This window comes from Neolamprologus brichardi, chromosome 13 (assembly GCF_056152115.1).
Source record: "Neolamprologus brichardi isolate AB-2024 chromosome 13, ASM5615211v1, whole genome shotgun sequence".
Taxonomy (NCBI): domain Eukaryota; kingdom Metazoa; phylum Chordata; class Actinopteri; order Cichliformes; family Cichlidae; genus Neolamprologus; species Neolamprologus brichardi.
In genome coordinates this window covers 25885933-25905383 of record NC_142116.1, presented here as the reverse complement: position 1 = coordinate 25905383, position 19451 = coordinate 25885933, and the positions used below count along the sequence as shown (strand labels likewise).

At 41.6% G+C, this 19451-nt stretch overlaps 1 protein-coding gene across 1 annotated transcript; it reads right to left on the bottom strand.

Moving 5' to 3' along the window:
- Positions 1-1044: 1044 nt before the first annotated feature.
- nkx6-2 (NK6 homeobox 2) lies at positions 1045-4859 on the bottom strand. The gene is made up of 3 exons (XM_006799061.3): positions 4041-4859; positions 3393-3565; positions 1045-2761 (listed from the first exon to the last, which is right to left on the bottom strand). Exons 1-3 carry the CDS (start codon positions 4468-4470, stop codon positions 2513-2515), a joined length of 852 nt encoding a protein of 283 aa, XP_006799124.1. The 5' UTR covers positions 4471-4859; the 3' UTR covers positions 1045-2512.
- Between the last annotated feature and the right edge of the window lie 14592 nt (positions 4860-19451).

The window sequence follows — 19451 nt, the reverse complement described above, 5'->3', positions numbered from 1 at the left end:
TGCCTATTCTGTCCTCATTCTTTCTCGTTTTTACTTCCTGGTAGACAACTTATTGTTTAATAACACAGAGAGAGCTCCACATTAACTATTCGAATATGGGCCTCCACCTCGAGTGCAGTGTTATTGGTTTGGTCTCACTTTTTGCGCACTAGTGCCCAACAATACATTTTATACGCAACTTTTCAGATAAAGAAAAAAAATTGCGTCAAGTGAAATATGCAATGCAATTTGACCCACGTGTATGAGTCCTCGCTGCCTTTAACTGAGGCCTAAAACGAATTTAAATGTCCACGTTAAACAATTCCGAGTATAAAAATGAGAAAAATGTTACATTTTATTATTATTTAACAAATATATAGAAATATATTGAAATACATAATTAAGCTTGAAACGTTTGGGATCTTTTTAATATCAGCCTGTTCCCGCGGCCTCAGTTTAAAGAAGGATAACTTCTCCTTAAATCCGTCTTTTATGATGGCAGCTGTTCACTTCATGCACGGATTATCAAAAAGTCCAAGGTGGGATTTGAGTTTAATGAGCGCTCATTTGTGATTGGCTGAACTCTCCCATTGATTTGCCTACATAGAACTACCTCGGGTGTAGTTCCGCATTTCAGACAGAGGGGGAGCACTTCAAGTCTCAACTATTAAATACAAGAACTCTGAACAGCAAACAGTATAAAACCGCAATTAAGCCTTTTCTGAGATAAAGTAATAATAATAAAGGCTAAGAAACACTTTCTCTCCAAGAGGAACGTAAAGATTGAACAAAGAGTTAATTAATCTCCATTTATAAGATGGAAAATAAAACCTCCAGCACTGAAAGAGGTGATTTATTGTTGGTCATTTATATGTGTTAAAAACCGATGTTTTACCTTTTTGTAATAATCATAATATTATAATAACGCTTCATAATTTATGGAGGGAATTTTAAGTAAATAAATGATGATCCCACATAAATTGCACTTTTTGAAAAATATATTAAATATTTTAAGACTCGTTTTTCCTTACGCGCCACTCTTGTATGAAATATATAAACTTAATAACAACATCAGTTAACCCGCTTTCGGTGTCATTGTTGCCAATAAGGAAATTCACTTATCGATAGTCATGAATTTCTCTTTAATTTATATTAAGCCCATACATTAAATCAAAACCCAAAATAAAACAAAAAAGAAAAAGAAAAAAAAAAGCTTGTTAAATAATTTATTCATAATACAAAGGGGGTTTACTTTTTTCTTTTTCTTCCTATAACCTTCCGGAAGCGATAATACTCTTTAGATCCAACTTAAAACGATGCTCCGGTTCTCTGCTCGGCTGCGTGATGAGGTAAAACAGAAACTGTGTCAAACTAAATAAAAGTGATGTTAAAAAACAAGCTGTGTGGTTTTTCTTGGTTTGTTTGTTTACAGTCATTATTTACAGCATTTAGCATTTTATACAATAGTGTTCCTGTAATGAAATGTAGAGTTCAATAAAACGTGACTTTACTCAGCAGGAAGAAAAAATAAAAATAAAAAGCGGTATCGGAGGGAGGGATGAGCCCAATGCTGCCACGTTTCCGCTGCTCAAATCATAACTTACTCAGTAAAAAATATATATACAATCTCACATACATGTTCATCTGCAGGCTACAGCACAAAAATCAGTCACTCGTCTCAAACCTGCCCCCTTCAAACAGTTTAGTCTGTTGCCTTTTAGGACAGTGGATACCCTGGTTAAACTGAGCTTTAGAAGCGTCACAGGCCCCGTTTGCACCTGCCATTTAAAACATGCGCCCGGGATCTGGATCAGTGTGGGCTACTAAAAAACAAAACAAAACAAAACAAAAAATCTGTTAATACGTGTAAAATAAAAAACAAAAATTTTAAAAAGTGTGCAATCTCTTCAGATGAACGTATGAATACCGAACTGTATTAAAACATTTAGAGGTCACATTAGGAGCTGAAACCGTGACGTAACGTGACAAGCTGTAAAAATAATGCAACAAGTGCAATGACTTAAAGTAAGTGTAAACGTTTTGAGCTCAGCACTGATCCAAAGTAGGGTTGTTTTTTTTGTTTTTTTTTTAAAGAATATTTTCTTTACATTTACACCTGTTAAAACTCTGCCTGTATGCGTAAAAACTCATTTGCGTCTCCAGGACAGTTTCCGTTCCCAGCATCAGTGTCCTTTCAGCTCGCATAAACATGTCCTCATCAGTCTTTCTCAAGTCCAGGAGGAAACACAGTTATAGCTCCGCATACAGCAGCGTCTGGGTGAGTTTGGATGCAGCCATGTGCGTCTCCGCTTGGCCACCTTTTCGGTTTTTCCCGTGCGTCTGGACGCAGGCTTGGGAGTTTTACGCATTTTTCTATCTCTGCTTGAGGGTGTGTGTGGGGGGGGGGGGGGGGGGGGAATAAAGGTGATCCCTTAGGAGGCATGTTGGAAATGTCAGGTGGAGATGGGCTCGGAGAGAGTGCGACAAGTCTTCGTGGGGACCCCTTTTCTGGGTCCCTCCCAGGCTGTGGGGATCACAAGGTGTCCGAGCTGTTACTGCAGGGGCTGATCAGCGCCAGGTTGGTAGCCTTGTGCTTTTTCAAGAGTCTCGTGATTTTTTCGTCGTCTGAATTTGGGTCCAGAGGTTTGTTGTACTCGTCGTCCTCCTCGTTGTCAGAGCTCTCCTTCATTTTCTCCGTCTCGGAGTCGTGCTTCTTCTTAGCCGTGGCCATTTCCGCTGCGTGCCTCTTCCGCCATTTGGTTCTTCTGTTCTGAAACCAAACCTGATGAGAAGAGAGGGAAGAAAAAAAAAAGAGACACAGATGCTCAACAGGTCCAGCACCAGTAACAGAAGCAGGAAATCAGGAGGTCCAAACAGTTATATATAACACAAGAGAAACAAACAAGCAATAAAAAAACATTAATAATAAATAATAACAACAATAATAAAAGACGAAGAAGAAGCTGCTTCTACAATTATTTTTTAATTACTTTTTAATCCATTAATTTATTTGTGTCCAATCAAAAATAATAAACAAAACAAAAACAGTAACTGATTAAAATGTAGATAAAAATAAGCTTCTTCTGCTTTTCATAATAATAAAAATAATGTTACTGTAGCAGTCATTTTCAAAAGTTTGGGGATAAAACATTTATTCTCCTCATCATTATTATTATTATTATTATTATTATAATTATTATTATTATTATTAATATTTTTTTTTATTTTTTTTTATTTTTTTTTAATGAAGCTGTAGCATTATAATATGTGGAAATAACCCTACACTTTCCGGCCTTGTAGACGAATCTTCCCCAATTAAAGAAATCAAAGCGCAGATCAGCCACAATTTATTTATTTATTTTATTTCCCACACGCTTCTCAGCCCTGAGCAGGCACGGTTTAGCGGTCTTTACCTTGACTTGACTCTCGGTCATTCCTAAAGAGTAGGCCAGCCGGGCTCTCTCCGGGCCGGCCAGGTATTTTGTCTGCTCGAAAGTTTTTTCCAGTGCAAAAATTTGTTGTCCTGAAAACGTCGGCCTGGAGTGTTTCTTCTTCCCGTCCTTGTCCACCATTATGTTAGCCTGAGCTGAGGAGAGGAGAGATGCAAAATGTGTGGTTATATTAAGATATATTAAATTTGTAGTTGGATACTAAAACAAACAAACATTAGGTCAGTAAATGTGATGCTCCTGGATGTGTCAGACCCAACTATTCGTGATTACAGTTTTAATGCCACTGTGATGTTCATTCAGCGCCCTGTGTGGAAGTCTCGGTGTCTTTTCTGGTACTCTGACGAGGATGTATAACAACACTGACCCTGTGACACAGCATTCATAACATGCAAACCTGTGTTACATTTGTTGTCGTGATTGTGTGAAACGCAGTGCAGGTGTACTTCTTGTAAGTTGGGGTTGTTTTCTCCCAAACGGGCCTCTTATTAACCAAAATAACCTCTAAATTCCAAAGAAAACATCACAGGGGAATGGCGGCTTCTCCCAAATTTAAACTATTCATTATATGTATAAAAAAGCAGCCCAGAGGCACGCTCAGGCGGGACTTACTGGGACAAGGAACCCGAGGGTCCCTCCACGGAGAGCCTTGCATCACCCCGGGCCAGAAGATGGGTGCCCGCCCCGGTAGCTCGGCCAGGGGCTTCGGATACCGCGACACCGCCGGGCTGAAGTACATCCCCGCCGCTGCTGCGGCCGCGGTAGTTGCCAGGCCGTTTATCCGCGGAAATCCGGACAACAGCTGCCCGGCGGTGGTAATTGGTCTCCCCAGGATGTCGCTTATTCCGTGCGGGGTCCCCCCGGCGAACTGAGAGTTGAGGTTGGACAGCGGAGGCGCCTTGAAGCCCGCCGGGCTCTGCTGCAGCGCGTACGGGAACAGGGACGTCTTCATCTCGGTCATGTTGTGCAACGCCGCCAGCGGGGTGCTGCCCAGTACGAAAGCACTCTGCCGGTTAGCCTCCATCTGCCCGACCGCTAACATCTGTGAACATGAACCGCCAAACTCGCTGGGACAGAAACTGGAAGGAAACTAGCGGGAGTAGTAAAGGCGAGTAAATGCAGGCGCACAGCGGACTGCTGGGATTCAGGAGCCAGGCCACTTCTGCCGCCTTTTCCAAACTATCCTGGGCCCGGAGGAAGACTCTTGAAATGTTAGAAAAAACTTGAACGAAAGCGAAGTTCTCTCTCGGGAGTGAAGAGCTCGGCAAAAACTCCAAAACGCCTCTCCGCGTGTTTGTTTTGCTCGGAGTCTGTCAGCTGGGAGGAGGCTGCATGCGTCCGCCTCAGGAATCCTCGCGGAAATCGGACGATCTGATGATGTTTTTGGTGGTTTTGATGAGAACCATTAAAAGGCTCGGCTCGCCTTTTCATAAATTCACTCGCTCTATGCTGGGAGTGAAGCGGGAGTCGCTGATAACAGCGCAGCCACCTGCACGAGCGTTATTCCCATTGGACAAGGCTGAGTGAGACGGCGCCCTGATTGGAGGAGACATAAACCCCGCTGCTGGACGGATGCTGCCTTGACGTGCTGTCGGAAATAAGACTGTTCCCCCCACTCCAGTAAAGATGCATATCAACGGTGCCTATTAGGACTGAGTGGATTTGTTTTTGATAGATGGAGATGCATGTTGGTGATACATTTCAGAGCAAGTCGGCAACAAAAAAGTCTGGCAGCGTAGCATATTGTTTCATTAATAATGATAACACTTTAATACTGCTGGCATAGAAATGATCTTTTTTTTTTTTTTTTTTTTTTTAAGGCGCTTTTTAAAAAACAGTATTTTTCTGGTTTTACATTAGAGAGACGAGGCCTGAGGGGTTTTTTGTTTGTTTTTGTGTGTGCAGGAGCTAAACGTTGCTTAAGATGGCGTAAAGATGAATTAAGGAGTTATTATTGTGGAAACCATCGTGTCAGAGGAACCTTGAATGCACCAACAGCCCCACTCCATTAAGATATTTGGTGGTGCTGTTAATGATGCGTCCTGCGCTGTGGAAATCATTGTTTCCACGTACTGCAACACTCACTCACTTACATTAAAAGCTGTTAGCGCAGAGTACGGGAGGAGGTTAAAGTAGAAATGGAAACCGGGGGAAGACTTCTTTGGGTAATTTCAGTGAAACGATTGTAATAATAAATGTAATAATAAAAGTAATAATAATAATAACAAGTTCTACCCTTCGCTCGCAAAATTACACGATTAGTTTTTATGTATATTACATTTATTTTTCTTGATATTTTTCTGTTATTTATAAATGTTTTTTCTTCTTTCACTTTTGCACAAGAGTATACATTTTTATACCGATTCCGACAAAGGCTACTTTAGTAAATAACATCGAATAAATTATTAGTATTATTTTTTATTAAAAAATACAACTTGTAATTCGACTAAAATATTTATCTATTTATTTATTTTATTAAATATGACGTGTTTGGGGTAACTTGAAGCAAAGTAGCTGTCGCTGGCCTTTTATATGAACCATCAAACAGCAGAAGCTCATTAAAGGACAGCCTGTTTTTTTTATTTATTTTATAAGAGTGAGATAATTTGGTGTTTTTCAACACAAACTGCGTTATTACGGTGAAAGTGTGCGAGAAAAACGCGCCGGGCTCCAGTCATCACTCTGAGTGCTGTAATATTTTATGGAGATGTGAGAAGGTTGTAAGAGTGAAATATGGCCACGTTAGCATTTGAAAGGCCTCAGCAAATGCACACTGCTGCTCATTTGCTCACCGGGGGAAGGACTGAGGATTTTAAAAGCTTTTTCTTTTTTTCTTCTTCTCTGTATTTTTTTTGCTGAAGCTCGAGGTGATTCATGATTTTGGCTGTATTTCTTCAAGCTGGATGCAGTGCATGAACGTCTAATTCTATAAACAACGTCTCTATTTCTAGATTAAATATATATATATATATATATATATATATATATATATATATATATATATATATATATATATATATATATATATATATATATCTTTAAAAAAGGATGACTGTGAAATATTAGGGGGTAAAAAAAACCCCTGATCAGATCCTGTATATAAGTTCTAAGAAGCCGACAGGGGGACGCTGGGGCCTTCTTAGTTTTACTAAAACGCCAGTAAGTTAAAATGAAGCAGTTAGCGGCTGACCCGGGGGGAGATCAATGACGGAAAGATTGGCACTTTGTCCAGTTCATCTGCAGCCAAAGGCGGCAGCTGCCAAACAGCCAGTCACCGTAAAACCATAACGGCAATTTAAGATAATGAATTATTTGAATTTTTATCTCCTAAATTTACAGGTAATTTAGAGTTGAAACTCTTAAACTCAAATTTGTTACACTGTCCTCACTAAACCGATGAAGATAAAAAAAAGGACTGTGAGCCAGCTACACCTGCACATTATTATTATTATTATTATTATTATTATTATTATTATTATTATTATTATTATTATTATTATTATAAATGCTGTAGTTTTGCAGTCAAACGTGGACCTGTTGCTCGGTGCACATGAACATAAGCCTGGCTACATTCCTGTGTTTTTCAGTAACGGGTCGTTGGCCCGCTGATGGCGCGTAGTTTGCCGCAGGCCTTTGTCCCACCGTGGAAGGGAAACGGGCTAATAAACAGCGTAAAGATAATCTTATCTGAGCGTAGCCTCGACACCAATGGGAAGTGACAGAGCAGTGACAGGGGGCAGATGCTGGGACACAAAGACGCTTGTTGGAGGCTGTGGATCCGCGCAGTTACCGGTGCCTTCTCTGTCTCTCTGTGCTTTAAACATCCAAACACGTGCATGCAGTCCCAAGTACATAATATTCAAAAGTCTAAATAAATAAATATTTTCTTAAAAAAATATTACTTAAGAAAAAAAAACCCTAATGTTAGAAAGCTAATGAGCACGCTCGTATCTTCTGTTCTGTTGCCTTTAAAAGCACCGTGTCTAAACAGTCTGTGGAAAGGACAAGTGGACAATAAAGAGCCGGGACAGCCCTTTCAAACCTGATTACATTTAAAGTCAGCCACACGAGAGCAGCGTGAGCGCCTGCATAATCTGGCCAGCAGCGCCCTCTAGTGGCTCGTACGGGGAAACTAGTTCAGTGTGCACACACGGTTCGGTGTGGTGCTCAGTGTCTCCTTCAGTGTTTGTGGCTAAACTAACAAACAAATAAAATTAAATGCACAAACATACGCTGTTGTCCATGGAGAAAATGCATACATGACCTTTTGGTTTTATATCGGTCCAGGTGAATGTGTTTCTATTAGCCAGCTAAATACTTCTGTGAACATTGATGATAATATTATTATTATTATTATTATTATTAGTAGTAGTAGTAGTAGTAGTAATAACAACAACAACAACAACAATAATAATAATAATAATCAGTTTCTTTTCTCCACATGCCCTGCAGAGGTGTGTCGTGGTGGCTAAATGCAATACCTTTACTGCGGGCAGGGTCATGACAGAAAAGGGGATGAGAGCTTATCAAAAGGGGTTATGCAACATATTTATTCCAAAGAAAGGCCAACAGAGTAGTAAAGGAAAAGGGTACACTAATAAGAACAATGCAAGGCTAAGACAAGGACAAACACACGCACAAAGAAGAAGAAGAAGAAGAAGAAGAAAAGAGCACAAAGCATTAATCAGTTAGGAAGGCTGTAAACATACACGGCAGACCCAGTGGCATTTCGACACTTTATTAACTCACACGGTTGCTGTCCACAATACTCACAGAGCTGCAGCTCTCCCGCTGCCCGCTCAACATTATCACCACAACAAACCACCCCCACCACAGGACCCAGTACAATATTTAAGTCGGCGGGGCGTGATTGCGGATGCCGTACAGGTGCGCCCGCCTCCTCTGCACGGCACCGCAGGCCACGCCCCGCCACAAAGGCAATTATAAAATGAAATTAAAATGAAGAATGTATTTGAATTGAAACTTCACCCTGATTTCACTTTATTGTTCTTTAACTTTTGTCATTTCACAGCAGTCACAGAGCTGAGTATTTTAAACATCCACACGTATCCTCTAATTCACCTTTTCTTCATTTCTGGCCATTGTGCTGCTGTAACAAGTGAATTTCCCCAGTGTGGGATTAAACAAAGTCTGTTCTGTCACCGCCATTGTTCTATACATACACCGTGTGTATGTATAGAACAATGGCATCTATGGTTAAAGTAACACCATTAAAGAAACACATATTTCAACATATTTATGCTGCAGTTTGTTCACCTACATGCTTTGGAGATCTCCACTTTCATTCATTGTTTTGCTTTCCAAAGAATTTTGAAGGTGATTTTTATTGAATGAGAGCAGTGCTCCCTTTTCATGAAACCTTTAATAGATCACACTTTAAACGACTCTGTAAAACCATTTGTCCTTTACTGACATCAATTACAAAACGAGCTTTTATACTGTGTAATTGTTTAAGTCTGGACTATGGCAGCATGAGTGTTCACCACAGGAGGCAGTGTAGCTGACCACTGACACTGATCATCTCATCACACACACACACACACACACACACACACACACACACACACACACACACACACACACACTGCAAAACAGCTGCTCAGGAGTGACCCAGACTTCCACCTTCCCATACCCTAATCTGAGGCCCCAATCCCCAGGAAACCCAGAGTGGACCTGCAAGGTGATTTGGCTCTAAGGTTGCTCCTGAGGTGTAAATCAGCAATACTACATCAATATTCATTGAACTCAACTCTAACCTAAACTCTGAGTATTCCAGTAATCATTGAATTGCAGTAACTGTAATTTAACAGTGATCACATGGGTTTGTCACCCACCCTAATCTGCATGCTCGCCTTTTTCAAGAGCCTGTATTAAACTGAGTGAACACATCTCCTGTCTACTGCAGGTGAGGATGAAGTAGTACAATACAATACAACTTTATTTATATAGCACATTTAAAATCCAACGGTATACCAAAGTGCTTCACAATAAAACAGCGGGTTAAAACATGAATAATATAAGACCATTATGGCACTAATTACACAAGAATAAAAGGGAATATCAAAGCAAACTTGCTAAAAACACACAGGTTTTAAGTAGAATATATATAGAAAGATAAAATTGGAATTATCCATCCATTCGCTTCCGCTTTTCGGGATGGCTGGGGGCGCTGGAGCCTATCCCAGCTGGGCGAGTACACCCTGGACAGGTCGCCAGTCTGTCGCAGGGCTAACACACAGACAGCCATTCGCGCTCACATTCACACCTATGGGCAATTTGGATTAATCATTTAACCTATCCCCACAAACTATATGTCTTTGGACTGTGGGGGGCTGGAGTACCCGGAGGGAACCCACGCAAACACTGGGAGAACATGCAAACTCCACCCAGAAAGACCCCAGCCTGATGGTGGAATTGAACTCAGGACCTTCTTGCTGTGCAGCAACAGTGCAAACCACCGTACCGTGAAAAGGATCAGCAGAAGCGAATGGATGGATGGAAAATTGGAATTAAGTATAAAATACAGGCGTTAACTAACCGGGAAAGAAAAATTAAATAAGTGAGTTTTTAATCGTTATTTAAACAATTGGATGGAGTCAGACGCGCTAATAGCAATGGGAAGGTTGTGCCACAGGTTTGGTGCAACCAGGTCAAACGCACGGTCACCTCTGGTCTTAAGCCGAGATCTAGGCTGTACCAGGAGTAATTGGTAATTGGTCGGATGATCTGAGGGCTCTCCCAGGGGTGTATGGTCTAAGAAGTTCGGCGAGATAGCTAGGTGCTGTATTATTTATAATTTTGAAAGTAGTAACTAAATAAACCCATCTGGTTTTTATTGAAACAACACATCTGTATGTTCTCCACAAGATCCTGTTGAATGAATCTCCAGCGAGGAATGGTAAACGGCCTGTATTTGTATAGCGCTTTTACTAGTCCCTAAGGACCCCAAAGCGCTTTACACACCCAGTCATCCACACATTCACACACTGGTGATGGCAAGCTACATTGTAGCCACAGCCACCCTGGGGCGCACTGACAGAGGCTGCCGGACACTGGCGCCACCGGGCCCTCTGACCACCACCAGTAGGCAACGGGTGAAGTATCTCGCCCAAGGACACAATGACCGAGGGTGTCCAAGCCGGCCTTGTAACCTTCCGATTACAAGGCGAACTCCCAAGGAAGACTACCGCCTCCTTATAACCTGAATCTGAGTATTCATCACTGCACATCTGCTTCTTTACTGCTGGTGTTTTTCATGCTTTTCCCAGTATAAAGGTGAACAGTGAAGCCTGTGTTTGGCTGGTCGAAATATCCTATGCAAGAGAGATTTACACTGGCCATTACAATTTCATCAATATTTAAACATTTAAAGAAAAAAAAGATGTGTGCTCAGCGTAAAACGTATTAGTAACACCTCCTCTGTCGGGTGACGCACTAGATGAAGCCTATGAACCCAGTGATGCCACTAGATGGCGACCTGTATCCAGAAGAAGGTCAAGAAAATCCTTCTACATCTTCAGAAGATGGGTATCAGACTGAGGTCAGACAATCATAGAGAAAATTTGTGAATGAATGTTTTTGTGCAGGAAACACAAATCTGGCTGAAGAATTTCAACAATGATGGTTTTGATCTATCAGATAAACTCAAGGATGAGACTTACTGTGATAAAGTGTTTATGAAGGAGAGCATGAGAAACAGTCATTGCATTACGTGTTACGAGTCTGACGTGTATATGATGTAACACAGGAAGCCTCTACAAGGTTACAGCAAATAATATTTCAGATTTACCAGACTGAAATCAGACTAATGAGTAGTAAGACAAGAAACAAACATTTATCGACTATTTACCATAATTTAATAGCATGTTAGAGTAACTTAATTCACATGTAGAGGGTTTAAGTTTGCACATATCACGCAAAGGATTTCTAAATATAAAATAATACCTTTCACAGCAAAAATTTGATTCTTAATCCCCACAGCACTCCAAGCTCACAAACGTCTTTTGTTATTTTCTGTGGTAGGAAGTCTCTTCAGAGCACATTTCTATCAAAGTTTAACTGAAGCGCACTTATTTGGAAAGTCCTTAGATGCATGGGCTTACCGTATGTCCAGCCAGTTCTCATGAACACAACAGTCCTATGCATTTATTTAATTCTAAACGTTGCATACGTCAAGGTTTTTTTTCTCATAGTCTCTGAAGTACAGCGCGGTCATATGTGGCAAGTTTGTTTCCATGTTATGTGTCCTTTTGTAAGAGCAAAGAGTGGATGGATGCTGCATTACAGCATAGATCATGGAGCAATAACTTGGGGGGACTTGGGGGAAATGAAAAGTGCTGAGTGGTGCAGGCTGGCTTTGACTAACTGTAGCAACATTGTTCTTGGCTAAATTCTCTGGCATCCTATTTGCTTATCCTAGGAGGAGCTGGAGAGTGGTGAAATACCCTGGAATAACAGATACTTGAGGATTTTCTGAGCTCATCCATTTAAGTTTCACATAAATGCCTCAGTGAATGCTGGTTGAAAAAACAAACCCACTACACAGTAAGTTTACTGCTCTGTGTTTGCACCAAGGACGATCATCTAGACACAACATGTCTTCGATTTTGGTCGTGTGCAAAGTGAATGTGTCTCAAATTCTTTTATATAACTGTACACGTAAGAACCTTAAAAACAATCTTAAGGATCTAAGAGTGCCCATGTACTTGAGGGGAAATTATTTGTACACTTGTTCATAGTGTTCATATAGAAACTAGAAAAATTTGTGGCAATCTTTTGCTTGATTTAGCCTTCAAAGAAAGTTTGAAAACAGAGTTTGGAATTCATATTAAAGATTGATGCACTTGCAGGCCATTATTATGTCTCTGTTCTGAAGGATGTGTGCAGTCTTGTGGTCCGGAGCACTGACAAAGCCTCCAATTGTTTGAACTTTCTATAAAAAATTAAAGATCTATTGAAAATATTCCTGTTCCTGTAGGAGCTACAGATTGTATATAAAAGATGGGCTCACTCACTGTGATGTCATGTATTTGTTTGTTTTTGTGGACTTTTGTTTTAGAGTTGTGTTTGAAAAAAACAACAACAAAAAACACCAGCAATGGCAAGCTATTTAACTAGAAAGCCGCGTCACCATTCATACTAATGGGAGGCTAATTTTAGCTAGCAAAAAACAGACTTAACACAAGCAACGCTACGAGGAAGATAAAATATTGTTGTTCTAACCAGCTGGTACTGCTGTTCATATGTTTTGATATAATTTATGGCATTTTTAAAACGAGGGTCTGTGGAAACTGAGTTGCTTTTGAAGCCATTTTTGAGACTGTATTGAGGAAACGTTGCCACGTGTTCACACTATGGCTAATTACTGAATTCTTTTTCTTTGAGAATGTATTTTCTTCGATATTGAACCGTTCGATACAGTGCTTTCGGTTCGTTACGCATATGTATCGAACAATACAAAATTTTTAATTTATTTTATCAACTTTCCTTCTGACGGTGCTGTCTGTGTTGAGCGCTCAGTGGATCTGCGCTCGACAGTGCAGCCTAGGCGGAGTAGTCGAACGCAGATTCACTGAGCACAGGGCAAGCTAGCGAGACTGAAGTTAAGCTCATTGCAACATGGCAAATTGAACCTCCCCCACCCTCATTCAGATGTGGCTTTTGGAACTATTTTGGTTTTCATGTGAAGCATAACCCTGAAGGTAAGCTGTCATGGACAAAAGTAAAACAGTATGTCGGATGTGCCACGCAATGCTCAATTACATTGGTGGGAACTAGAGCGTTAGCGCAGTTAGCTCGTTAACGTGTTGGCCGTCCAGCCCCACGCACTGGGCGATCCGCGGTAGCTCGTTAACGGAGATTTGCAGTGTTGTGGCGTTAACGTCATTTCAACGAGATTAACGCTGACAGCACTAGTGGGAACACAACGAATATGACTGCACATTTACTCCGACAGCATCCTAGTGCAAAGACAAGTGGAAGCAGACAAAAACAACAAGCAGCATGCTACAAACTTTACCCGAGTCATTTAGACAGCCGTTAGCACATGATTCTCCTTATGGGGACCTGATATGTTTAATATGCTGCTGAGAATATAGCCCAGAAGAAGCGTATAGTATAGCTTTTATTTTGGAAAGAGACATTTCTCTGTAATAAACTCTCTTTTCCAAAGATGAGTGATTTCTCTATCAGGTAGATTTATTTTTTTTATTACTTTGTTGTTTCAGCAACATTAAATTTAAAAACTGTACTTTTGAGTTAAAATATATATTTATAATTTTAATAAATGACAAATTAAAAAGGCATGAAAATTTTTTTTTGTATCGAAAAAAATATCAAACGTAACACCAAAGTATCGAACCGAACCGAACAGTGAATTTTGTGTATCGTTGCACCCCTAATATATATGTATAATCCCTATGCATATATCAGGTTTCTTTGGATGTCTAGTTATGGTACAAATATGTTTAAATTGATTGAATTCAGTTTTTATTGCTGTGTAAACACTAATAGACATAAAGATTCGACTTGTGGCTCTGGGTTTATTCTCATCTGCTCATGCTAAGCATTTCTATACTGAACAGGACGGTGATTCAGGAATTACCTTAACAATGAAAAGACTCTATAGCTGGAGCGACAGCAGGAGGGAAAACATTGATTTTTAATTTCCTGTTTGGTTAAGCAACTGTGATTAAAACTAACCCAGTTAAATGTAGGTAGAGCTACGAGGCAGCACGATTTAGACAGAACAGTGAGCCCGGCCCCCCCAAAGGTGTCTGGATTCAGGGTGTTTTGATGTAGTTTTTCTTTTTTTTTTTCTTTCTCTTTTTTATTGTTGAGAACTGGAACGAAATATCTGTTGATCATCAAACCTTAACCTTTTGCTAAAATGTTAATGCCTTGAAAGAAAAAAACATGGTTTAGAGTATTCTCAAAGTTCATTTGTCAGTGATTTCCAAGAAATGATGTCTGTGTCCTTTTGGTGAGTCACAGCGTTCCAATAAACCCAGTGGGGAAGAAAAACATTTCTGATGATAATTTTATTGATCTGAAGGAAATTAGCTTGGTGATCTTTTTTTTTTTTTTTAAAGCATTAGGAGTGAAACCATCCAGAGAGCCATTTCTACACTAACACCTGAGCACGCCCAGTCTCGATTAGGACGGGTAAGTATTTGGATAGGAGACATACTTGGAATACCAAGTGCTGGAAGAGAGAGCATCCTACTATATTAGCTTCTCTTTATTGGCTCCAGAATTTAATTTAAAATCCTTCTCCTCACATACAAGGATCTGAATAATCAGGCCCAATCTTCACCATCTCATAGTACCATATCACCCCAACAGAGCAGTTTGTTGTACTTGTTTTAGTTTGTCCTATGATGTTTAAAAGTATAATGGGAGGCCTTCTGCTTTTAGGCCCAACTTCTGTGGAATCAGCTTCCAGTTTGGATTCAGGAGACAGACAAGATTGGGCTTAAAATGGTCTTTTTTGATGAGCTTATAGTTAGGGCTGGATCAGGTGACCCTAAAACCTCCTGTAGTTAAGCTGGAATAGGCAAAAGCTGCTGGGGGCTTCCTATGATGCACTGTTTCTCTTTCACTCACCTCTTCTCACCAGTTATGTGTTTATACACCTCTCTGCATGTGTAGTCATTGTTAATCTCCACAGTGGGACTTTGTCCTGTTTTCCTCCCCTCCCCTTGAACATGTTACAGCAGATGGCCGCACCTCCCTGAGCCTGGTTCTGCTGGAGGTTTCTTTATGATAATTTTTTTTTCATTCCCGCTGTCACCAAATACATGTTCATAGTAGGTTGTGTGACTGTTGGGGTTTTGAATTGTATGTATAAGACCATGATTCAGTCATGAAGTTGGGCTTCCTTGCAATTTTTTTCATATTTGTGTACTTGGATTAATTTTTATTATGTTGCACAAGAAAATATGAAGTTGGTGTTTTTTCTTAAACATTAACTGCAGACAGTGTTGGGAAATGCAGATCATTCTCACAGACTGTAAACAGTGTGATGAAATGATTTAGGTGATGGTGCTATGCAGGGAGAGCATGCAAGAGGCAGAACACGTGATACCCACTCACCAGACAATTGCTTCTAACATGGGTGCACTTGAACAGTATACATGCGTTTTGTGGACTTGGAGAAGGCATTTGACCGCATCCCTCAAGGCATCCTCTGGCGGGTGCTTCAGGAGTATGGGGTCTCTGACTCATTTTTACTGGCCATTAGGTCCCCATTTTCCTGAATGATAGCTACCACCACTCAGACAAACTGCCATCAGCACTGATATAAGCGAATGAGGAGGGAGAAGAAGAAGTCAAAACCGGAAGCGAAGAAATGACAGAATTTCTTTTCAAACACATTTTTCTTCTTCTTCTGTATAATCTGTGACGTGCTGAGCTGTTGCACTGATAAAACATTAAGCTGGCAGTGAAAACTGATACACGTGTGTCTACACGGTGATGGCGAGACGTCATAAAAACTGAGAGATGCACAACCGCCCCGCATGACACGAAAGCGCAGCTTGCGCCAGCAGATATGACATCACCTGATAACACGATGATCACTCATCATCACGAGTGAAGGGAGAGCACGAGATTGATAGATGGATTGAAGCAGGACCGGCAGTGATTCAGACCAGACCGTTGTGGTAAAGAGGGAGGAGAGCATGAAAGCAAATCTGTTGATTTGCCACCAGCTCTGCGCAGCGATCGAAAAAACAAGTTTCTGGATACCAGCAGAGAAAATGATCTTCCTCCAAATGGTGGAGGCTCTCCTTTAGAGGTAATTTGGTTAGGGCTCAGAATAGAGCTCAAAAAAGAGCTGCTACTTCCGTACTTTGAAAGGAGCTAGTTGAGGTTATCTGGTGTTTTGGGCATGTCCCCCCAGAACAAGACCCTGATGGAGATCCAGGACAGGTCTGGAGAGACTACATGTATCAGCTGGCTTGTGAATGCCTAGGTCTGGAAGAGCTAGAGGAGAGGGCTGGGGAGCGGGAGGTCTGGGAATCTCTGCTTAAACTGTTGTGCTCTTGACATGGGCAAGTGACATGCATGGGCGGATGGAAGGATGGAGCACTCGGACAGTAAGCAGAGTTTGTAATATGAGGCTGACAGGTATAAAACAACTGGCAGGTGAAGTGATCCATATTTCCCAGATCCTAGTGCAGTTAGGATCTTCATGAGGCACCTGAACCAGCCCCACCACATCACACAACCAGCAGGTACAACACTCTCCATGTGTGCATGCTCCAGTGCGGCGTCACATGTGAACTTGGCCAAACAAAGTCATTTCATAAAATAAAACAATCATTGTGTAGTTATTTCTCCATATGTATTTGAAAAAACAGGTATGATTTAAGTTATGAAGCCCGAAGGTGAAGGTGACACACCCAGAATATACCGTGCAGTGTCTTGTGCTCTCATAATAACCAGTGTCAACAGTGTGATTAATGTAATGCCTCTTGTTAGGCAAATATCAAGGGCACAGGCTGGGCTGCTTAGCAGAGCCGGAGCGCCTGCAGGGTCATGCTGATTGATCGCAACAACACCCAAAGGTCAGCACTGCTAGGGTTCTTCAGCCTCTGACGCAGCCTGAAGGTCTCAGTGGCCACTGCTGTTTTGATTTCCTCTACATTCTCAAAAGAGTTTAGCATTTTTGTTTCTTGGCTCTTGAGGACATTTGTCAGGGAGTGTCGATGTCTGCTCTCCTTGGCAGGAGGCCATTGTGCTTTGGCTGCTGTACTGATGACAGAGAAAATAAGAAGCGAGAGAATTAAAGGCATATGAAGGATAAGGAGTTTAACCGGATTAAGAAAAATGAGTGGCCGGGGCCTGGCAGCATTGCCTAAGCTTTTGTTTCTGGCTCAGGATTTACAATTACCTAGACAGCAGGGATATTTTACGAGCAATGCCCGCTGCTTACAGAACTGACCCCTAATGAGCGAGTTGTTGGAGTTAAATTTTAATCAGTGATTTTAAGTAGCTCGTTAAGGCTCTATTCTTCTTTTAAAGAAGCATTAGTGTCTTTGCTTTTGATCTGTAGGAAGGAAGCAAGGCGGCAGCCATGCTGGGGTGACGGCAGCCCCTTGGGAGTTCGTTTTGTTAGAACATCTCTGCAGGCAGCTCGACAGCTCATTTGGTCCTTAATAGAGATGAACTGGTGGGGACAGTCAGAGGGAGAGGGAGACGCCGCTTGCTCCAGGTAGGAGTGCTGAGCAAAGAAGAGGGACGCGGCTGCAGGTTGCCTATCACCGCCACCGTCATTAATTAGAGCCATCACAACATGTCACAGCACTGTACAGTACTGTAGAAAACTGCTGCTTGGGAAGCAGTTTTCATGTCGGCCTTCAAATGAAGACACATTAGCTGTCAGGACGTCTCTCAACTCTGTGGTTATCTGTGTGGTTAAAGGTTGCTGTGCTCTGCAAACGAGTGTCGCCAACAATACATAAAACCAATGCGAGCAGCATTTGTGCTAATTGTTGGACTTGTTAATGCAGTGAGCTTTCACAATAATGCAGTAGGTTGATAATGGAAGAAGCCCCAAAATTGTGCTGTGAAATCCACGATAATGGTCAATGTGTAATGGCAACCTGTCACTGGGAGGCTCTTTCTCCGTGCTGTCATCACCATTTAGCTCAGGCGGCTCTCTCATTGTAGGCTCTGACTTTAAACGAACAGAAGGACAAACAGGAGATGGGCTGGATTGTGTAGAAAACGGGGACTGTAATTAGACCACGACCGTGTCGGTCATGTAAACATCCGCAACCACAGAGGGGGTAACGAATGAAGGTATTGTTCGCCTACAACCATTCAGACCAATTACTGGCCTGAGCTCTTACTTGCAGAATTGATCTGAGAACTAAATTGGGATTAGATGGCAACCACACAATGACCCGGCTTCCTTTCAGCCTCTTGTATGGCAGTGAATTATTTTTCAGTGAGTTCAGCTGTGAGCTGTCAGTAAGCCATTCAGATGTGAGGAAAAAAAAAATACACTCAACTAAAATAATCCCTTCACTTCAATATTTAATAGGAGTCTGATGTTACCAATGGAGGTGCAGCTCAGAGCATGCATAGAGAATACACAGAAGCTAACGCAACAACAAAAATCATTTAAAAAAGAAGCTGTCAGCAAATTATCGATCACAGATACAGAGCATGCTGCGTTCTTTTAAAATTTTGATTTTTCACGGTTTCTTGTTCAAAACCTCAAAAGCAGATTCACCTCCTAGTTTTTGACATTCATGTAAATTCAACCAGAATGCTGACAAAGTGAAAATCCATGATAAATGCATTTCTGTGTAACCGCTTCTATTGAATTCTTGTTTGTCTTTGATGCATTCAGACCAAGACTTCTTCAGGTGGGTTGGTTTTTAGCAGTAATTAGTTGTCAGAGTTTTTTTTATCTTTAAGAAGCTTGTGGTGGTGCGTGCTTTGTGGCGTGGCTGCATGGGAGACTGACACACCGGAGCTCAATCAGGTCATCACGCCTCCCCTGTATATGGTTGTGTATGGGTTTGTAGCTGGAAAGCTGCAACCAAGTGTCCTAAGAACCAGATAACCGAATACAAGGTGTTGAAAGGGCCAGCTATGTGGTCGGGTCCGTCCGTCATTCATGTGCCACAGTGGTGCCAAAACACAGGATCGTGGCATGGTATAACCATGACTGGGCACCAACCCGAATGGTGGCCAAGCTTGTGGCTACGCGGAAGAAGCTGGTGGCTGTGTTTTGCAATGACGCAGCTGTTTGTGAGTCTGGCAGCTCGGGTTGATTTCTGGCAGATACCACCGCTGGCCCCACCAGTGTCCCTCAACCAAATCGGAGAGTGAGGGAACCCGAGGGACCCGATCATCTTGAGATGGAGGTTGGCACACGGGAGGGACCTGCTCTGTGTGATTTGGAGGTTTTTGTGCCATCAGAGGTCAGTGCGCCATTTGGTCCTGCCAGCTGACCACCTGCTAAGCTGCCCGTGAGCCTTGGGTGCG